Consider the following 8034-nt stretch of genomic DNA (forward strand, 5'->3'; position numbering starts at 1 on the left):
TTTCCTTTCATCGAATACATCATTTTTTTTTCCTTTCTTAGGATTTAGCATGAAGATGTCCCAATTTCACACAGCCATTCAGGTCTTAATGTGACATGTGCTCAAGGAGGCCTTTCCTGACACCAATCTAAAGCATTTTCCTAGTCATTCTGTCTCAGACCACCCAATTTTAACTCTGCGTAGCACTTAACCTTTTTTTGTTTATTTTATGAAAGCTCTGTAAGACTTTGTCTAACTTGTTCCCCACCTGGAATGGTTTCTGGCAAATAGACGTTCAATAAATATTTATATTTGTTCTATAAATTAATATTTGTGAAAAGAATGAATGGATGAAGGGCATTAGACAGTACTCAATTATCCAGTCTAAACTAGGAACACAAATCATTTGCAAGAGATCAGAGAATGGGGCTTTCCCAGCTTCTTACCACCTGAAAGCTCAGTTTACACTGACCTAGGGCCCAGTTCCAATCAGACAGACAACAGGAATGATAGCTGCAGCTGAGAGCAAATGGGCTATGTCTGGAAAATGATTAAACCAGAATTCTCAATCCAAGTTTATCACCACCACCTGTAGCTCCTCAGAGTAAACCTTGCATTGACAACAGATTTAGTATCTGTTTACCTACGAGGAAGGCAAAAGAAAGCCATTATAAAAATTCAACTGCTTGGCTCACAGGTGGGCTCTTGGCTTTCCTCTCCTCTAAGGATTTAGCAATAACTCATTCCAAGAATGTTTCCATCTTGCTAGGGAGAAAAAACAAAATTTAAAAAAATTATACAACCTTCTGTGATATGGCAAAAATATTTATTAAAATTTTCCACATTTGAACTTTATTACAAAGAGGCCTTCTGATTCATTCCTTCATCCTGGATGAGATAGTAAATGCTATATACAGAATATAAAGTAGTAATGGTGTAAAAAAAAAAAAAATTCCTCCTAAAAATCAGTCCACCAAGTAGCATTGTGGAAGAAATGGGATTCTCCAGGACCTCAGAGGATTCAAAGTGGCACCTTCGGTTATCCAAAAAAACCAATTATATTCTCATGGTTGTCCTTTTGGTTCAAGATTAGAAGAGCTGGGTTTCCACCACCTGTTTTAAGAGGTAGCAATATGCTTTCTACTAGTTCACTATTTACTACTCTGCATGGCCTCAACAGAGTCTCATACCTCGGCCTATCTGCCTTTGGTGATGGCCAGAAGATCTCTAATGCCCAGGCAGCAAGGCTTCCTGCCAATCTCTACTTAAGATCCATGAACCGAATATCCATGATGAGAAGGAAGTTCTTGGGCAGTGGGCGAGGGGCTGGAGAGAGAACAGTAAACACCTGATGTTCCAGGTCCACACTGGTCACCACGATGAAGCCAGCCACACTGGTCTCGGAAAGGTTCTCCTCTGTGCCCTCAGCAGTGCTAACACTCAGGAGGTGGTGTACCATATCTCGACCAGGTGTGACAGGTACTAGCTTGAGCTGATTGTCCTCCTGAGACATGCCCAAAGGCAAACAGGAGTCTGGAATGGTGGGTGCCCCAACTTTGTAGATTTTCACATCTGAAAATTTGACATTGAAGGCATGGGGATAGAAACAGCCCCGGAATCCATAGAAATACTCACGGATACGCTCATCCCTACATTCTCGCCGGAAGTCTTTGGAGCGTTCAACCACACCCCCCGATTTAGGGAGCAGCACAGTGCGGACAAAGTGAGGCAGGTCCCGTTTTAGTTCATTGTACAGTCGTTCTTGATCCAGAACCACTACCACATCAACCTCAAAGGCTGAGGCTGCGTGCACCAGGGCCTGGTACCCAGAGCCCTTGACCCAGCCACAGGTGTTAATGACACAGCCACTCACAGAGGCCCTTCGGTTCACTTCACACCTTTGATTGAACACGTCCGCTAACCGAGATGTAATCTGCAGAAGAGAGCATCAAGGTGAGGAAAAAAACCCACAAAACCAACAAACTCATAGCTACATAGATTAAGTGGCTATTAGGTACAAGAAAAAAATGATATTCTTAATGACTGTGGTTTTAACCTGTAACATGGATTTCATTATGTTGCTTCTTCTACTGTTTCATGTCCTAAGTAGAAATTTAGTAAATTACTCAAGAACAGGGCCACAGGGGCGCCTGGGTGGCTCAGTGGTTTAAGCTGCTGCTTTCAGCTCAGGTCATGATCTCAGAGTCCTGGGATCGAGTCCCGCATCGGGCTCTCTGCTCAGCAGGGAGCCTGCTTCCCTCTCACTCTCTCTGTCTGCCTCTCTGCCTACGTATGATCTCTCTGTGTCAAATAAATAAATAAAATCTTTAAAAAAAAAAAAAGAACAGGGCCACAAGGATGCCTGGGTGGCTCAGTTGTTTAAGCAACTGCCTTCGTCTCAGGTCATGATCCTGGAGTCCCGGGATCGAGCCCCGCATCGGACTCCCTGCTCGGCAGGGAGTCTACTTCTCCCTCTGACCCGACCCTTGCCCTTCTCACGCTCTCTCTCTCTCAAATAAATAAATAAAATCTTAAAAAAAAAAAAGCCACAGAAACGTTTAACAATCTGAGGTTGACTTCTATTTGAGGCTGTCTTTTCTGAAATAATGTGGCCATCATACCAGCTGAGAGGGAGCAACAAAATGGTCATAGACAGTTTTAATTAGCACACTTTTGCACAACTTTCTACCCTAATAGCAGCCCTTCCCTCCATCCCACCTTGGCTCTGACCTTATTATAAAGCTTGATGTTGGTGCCAGGAGTGGTGGAGCCAAAGTGATATACCAGAGGGGCTTGGATAGAGAATCCCTCTTCAACATCTGCTGGTCGCTCAATGTAGAGGGCCCCCATGGTACCAGGGATGGAAACGGAGCCCTGGCCCACATCCAGCTCCACATAAGTGGGACGGCGGCCCAAACGCACTGCGTAGTTGAGCAGTAGACGACACACTGTGGACTTGCCCACATCAGTGGGGCCCACTACCATCACCCGGGGGCCTCGTTCTTCTTCCTTCTCTGCCTGCCTCCTCATCTGCTCCAAAGCTGTGTGAGTGTTGAGATAAAGCAACATAGGTGTGTCCTTGGAGACATAAGCCACCTCGGTGCGGCCACTCAGCTGTAAAGAACAACCATGCCAAGTGAAAACAGCCACCTTGGCACCAGCATCAAAGGTGAATTTCTTGTTTCGGGTCAGCTCTGTGCCAAAGATTTCTGCCATGCCAGCCAGCAGCTCCAACTGAACTGACTGAGATGCCTCCACCTCAAAGCGAAGTTCTGTTTCTCGCTCTAGTTCAAATTTAGTTGTTGGCTTCTTGTCATCGTTGGCCTCCTCTCCCATCTTTTCTGGGTAGCTGCTGTGCCTAGAACACAAATTAATTATCAGATCTAAACGGAAGTTACGACGCTGTTCAAGATCCTCCCATGGATAGTTCCCCTTACCTTGCTTTACTTTTCTCCCTATGTGTCTCATTCTGTATTTGTTTGTTGTCTGACTACCCCCGCTGGAATCTAAGGGTTGGGCAGTCTGGTCTGCTGCTGTATCTCTAGTATCTAGAATAGGGTTGACAACCCGAAGGCACCTCATAAATTCACCAAGTGAATAAATAATTCAGACATAAAATTATTTCTACACATTGACCTAAGACTTGATTATATCACCTCCATAGCTCCTTTCGTCACTCTACTGGGATACTCCACTTGATAGGGCAACAAATGTCCACTCCCCAACTCTCTTAATCAACAAGAAAGGGCGTCTGCGATCTGGATGCAAAGCAGAAAATACTGGGTTTGGACTTAGAAAAGAGCATTAACGCCCCGCTCAGCAACTGCCAAGTACTGTCGTTAGACAAATCATCTTATCTCTCTGGACCTCTTCCTCGGCTGTCAACTGGAGGCACTTAAACGCTTCCTCTCACAAAGTGTTGTTCCAGGCACTGCTGAAGGGAAAAAATTACTTCGTGGTCTAGAAAACGCCGAGAAATAGTGAAGAATGATCTCCGATCGCGAACCGCAGCTCGAAGTCCAGTACCTGTCCCGGGACCCCCAGACGCCGAAATCCGTCCTGGCCCTAAGAGGGCGACGGTTGCATTCCCGAGCCTATTATCTCACCTGCGCAGCCACAAACCCAAACCCGTAAATCGAAGAGCCCCGCCGGCACCTAAACCCAAAAGCACTCCACGCTCGCCCAGACAATGCCGGAAACGAAGGCGGTTCCGCACTTGCGCAATGGAGAAGCCGCGGTCGCGCGACGCCTCTCGGGATGTGTAGTTTTGCCGAATGGCCTCAGGCGGCTGTGCTCGCGGAGCCGCTTGGCCTTCTGGGAGTTGTAGTTAGGGGATTGTTTTGATCGTGACGCCAAAGGTGGGCGGGGCAGCGGCCGTCATTGTTCGCGAAGCTGGCCAGCCGTGGGTAGGAGGAGTGGCGGTTACGCCCAGCGCGAGGCGGGGACCGGCCAAGGAGCCAATGGTTGCCGAGGCGCGGCTCTGTGCGGACTCTAGCACCAAGGTTCCCGCTCACCTGCAGCCGGGGAAAGAGATGGGCGGTGGAGAGCCAGTTACGGGGTAGCGGGAAGGCGGGGGAGGAGGAGGGTAGGGAGAGGGAGGGAAGGGGCTGGTTAGGCTCGCCATCTGGGTCTCACGACCATCTGCTTGCCTGGACCACAAGCCGGGAGGTGGGGGGAAATCTGGGAGTAAGGAAAAGTGGAGGAAAACAGCCTGTCACAGGCCAACCTGGGCTGTCATCCCCTCTCTGATACAGCGCTTGGCACCTAGAGGGCATTAACTTTTTTTTCTTATAATAAAAGAATAAATATCCAAGAATTTCTGGCAGTCATTACCCAACAACGTTTCTCCTCTTGAGAGGGAATTTCTGTTGGTGACTCGTTTTCCCTCCCTGAATTCCTGACAGTTCTACAAAGCCAATCATTTATTCCACAGGCAACGGTTTGGGCCACATCTATAATCCTCAGGAGCTTGGGCTTTGGAATCGTGTGCTCTGCTTTGCCACTTTCTTGCTGTGTGACTTTGGGCAAATCAGGCATAAACGCTCTGAGACCGTTTCTGATCTGTAAACAGGGATAATAACAGTACTCAGCCTCTTAAAGTTGTTTTAAAGATTGAATGGGATGATACTGTAAAGTACTAAGCACAGTGTAATATAGCATCTGATGTTAGCTTTTAAGTTTTTATTATAGGCTGAGGAGGGGGAGCTCTAATAATGCCAGCCATTTGTACAACCGTTTAAACTTTTCAAAGCCTTTTCCAGTATCTTCTTTCACAGCCAACCTATAAAGTCAGTTTTGTTATCTCCAATTTCAGATGAGGAAGGAGACTAAGGTAGGTGAAGGGACTTGCCCAAGTTAGGACTCAAACCCAGGATTTGGGATTCTGAGTCCAGTTATTATAGTAGCAAACACATAGTGTTAGATGCCAGGTACGGTTCTCTGAGTTTTACAGGTGTACATTCATTTAATCCTCACGGGAGTCCTATAAAGCACCATACCATAATTAACACCCCCCAGTTTACGGATGAGTAACTTCCTTCAGTCCAACTCCCATGGTTACTCTGGATCAAGAAGCCCGGGACGATTATTTTCTGGGTTGCGTCTTTCACACCGACCCTGCCTTAGCACTCATTCTGTCGGAGTGCCATCCTCATCTCCCAAGGCTTATTCCTTAATGATTTGCTTGATTCATTCATTCACCACATATGCATTAGTTCTCCAGCGAACTTTCAGGTATCCCATAACTTTTCACCACTCTTCAAAAATTCAGTTCCAGGCTACTATTTGCAAATTCTCTCCCGGAATAAGCTCAGCCTCTCTTTCCCTGCAGTCTGTTTCCCAGATCTGTTTCTTCGCCTCCACACTCTGTCCCTTGAGGCAATTTCTCCCAATTATCTGAAGGTCATCTTTATTTGGCTTATTTATATATCCACCTCAAGCTGAACTTAGGGAAAAGAAACTCTTCTTGCCTTTAGATTATCTCCATTTCACTTCCTTTTTTTTTTTTTTTTTTTAAAGTAATCTCTGCCCCCCATTGTGGGGCTCTGACTCACACTCCCTTCCCCTACTCAGATCAAGAGTCACATGTTCCACCTACTGAGCCAGCCAGGGCCCCTCCAATTCACTTCTTGAACAGAGTGAGGACATAACATTTACAGCATGCATGCTTGCCTACACTCTCTCTTCTTCCTTGTCATCTTTCACCAAGCGTTCCTGCCATCTCCACTCCCACCCCCAAAGAATACTGTCCTCATATGTCTTTTTCATTCCCCTCTCCAGTTAAATCCTTGATCATTTTCTTCCTGAGTTAATTGGTATCCCCTTTTTTCCCTCCAAACTTCAGTCCTTGCCCTAAGAACTACTCACCTATCTTTTCCCCACTTCCCATTGTTTTCCTCAAGAATGGTTCCTCAAGTTCCTCCCCCCACTTACCTTTCCTCTTTCATCTGCTACCCAGACAGAAATACTTCTTTCTTTACCCAGCTCTCCCTCTCAGTTCCAGACTTCTGGTAATATCACTCAAGGCACTTGCAGTGTGTTTTCAGAATTTATCTTAAACCCCAGAATCTTCCCAGATTAAATAGAATTACTTGTATTTATTTTTTAATTTTATTCATTTGAGAGAGTGAGAGAGCACAAGCAGGGAGAGTGGCAGGCAGTGGGAGAGGGAGAAGCCAGCTTCCTGCTTAGTAAAAAGATCCTGGAATCCTGACCTGAGCAGAAGGAAGAGCCACCCAGGTGCCCCTCCTGGTACTTTTTCATACCCAGCTAGCAATGCCTCCCATTACCCACATTTCCCTACTCTTCCCTGACTTACATGTGAAAAGACAAAGGACCCATGAGCTGTCCTTTCTGAGTACCTGTCTTTGTCACACTTCATTTTCTAGATGGTAGCCTCTGTTAGAAATTGGGGCTTTCATCTTAGAGGATATGTTCCGTATCCACACACTTCAGAGATATGCACAGGACAGCACTCCATGAGAAACAGAATCTGAGTCAAATGAGATGTAATTGGAAGCTGCTAGAAAAATAGCCCCGAAACGTATAAGTTCTTCAGAAGATATAAAATTGGTATGTGTCTCTTGAGATGTCAGAATTTAATAGCAAATCCTCTCTGGGGTTCCGGGTATGAAGCTGAGAACAGTGTTTGGAAATAACTACCGTTTACTAAGTGCGGATCATATGTCAGGCACTTTTTCGGTGTTTACATGCTACCTCACTTTACTTCACATCTCCATGAGGTAAATCTTAGGAGGAGTGGAAAACTGGTGGCACAAAGACCAGAAACTTGTCCAGGGGTTCCTGGTGAGTGTACTGGCAAAGCTGGTACTCGAACTCAGGTCCCTTTGAGACCAAAGCCAGACACCTGGATCTTGTCGGAAGATGCAGCTCGACTGCTGTTTTGTGATCATCTTCTATAGGCAAGGCTCTGCGCTAGACGTTGCAGTCTTGGGATGCAGAGAGGAGTTTCCCAGAGGACCTTTCTCAGAAAGTTTACAGCCCAGTAGAGAACCTTATGTAATATGGGTGTCTCTCTTCCCGAAGCACAAGTAACTTGGAGGTAGCTGAGGGTTCCTGCTTGTGAGAGGTCATATTCCATCTATGACTCCTTGAGGGGCATTAAGCTGAGGCTCCGAGGCTTGGAAATGTCCGGTTCAAGCTTGGCGAGCACAATGTAACCATCAGTATGTCTTTCTTCTCCCTGCGTCAGGGCTGGCGTCCGGGCTGAGATGGGAAATATATTCTCTTGAATGTGTGCACACGCCTAGTTCTCTGCATCCATCTCTCACTGTCACTGCCTGGCCACCTCCCTCCCTCCAGCCTGCCACCCGTACTCCATCCTTGCCCAGCCCTGTCCTTCCCCCAGGTTCCTTCTGTCTCCTTGGCCACACTGCCTTCCTCCTCAGCAACCAGCCTCTCCTCTAGCATCCCTCCTCCCGTCCTATCCGTCTGCTCCCACCCCCCTGCTCCCTCCCCTAGACCCATCCCTCAACGCCTGCCCCCTCCTTTCCTCCCAACCCGCCTCCTGTGTCTCCCAGCCCTGCTCTGACGTGG

At 46.9% G+C, this 8034-nt stretch overlaps 1 protein-coding gene across 2 annotated transcripts; it reads right to left on the reverse strand.

The window, feature by feature from the left end:
- Positions 1-802: 802 nt before the first annotated feature.
- Positions 803-4149, reverse strand: CLP1 (cleavage factor polyribonucleotide kinase subunit 1). Of its 2 annotated transcripts, none has more exons than XM_046014336.1 (3): positions 3832-4149; positions 2710-3337; positions 803-1912 (listed from the first exon to the last, which is right to left on the reverse strand). In XM_046014336.1, the coding sequence occupies exons 2-3, from the start codon at positions 3313-3315 to the stop codon at positions 1241-1243; spliced, it is 1278 nt and encodes a 425-aa protein (XP_045870292.1). In that variant the 5' UTR covers positions 3316-3337; positions 3832-4149; the 3' UTR covers positions 803-1240. The 2 variants fall into 2 exon arrangements, with proteins under 2 accessions (XP_045870292.1, XP_045870293.1); XM_046014337.1 differs by having other exon boundaries at positions 4086-4147.
- Positions 4150-8034: the final 3885 nt, after the last annotated feature.

This window comes from Meles meles, chromosome 8 (genome assembly GCF_922984935.1).
Source record: "Meles meles chromosome 8, mMelMel3.1 paternal haplotype, whole genome shotgun sequence".
Taxonomy (NCBI): Eukaryota; Metazoa; Chordata; class Mammalia; order Carnivora; family Mustelidae; genus Meles; species Meles meles.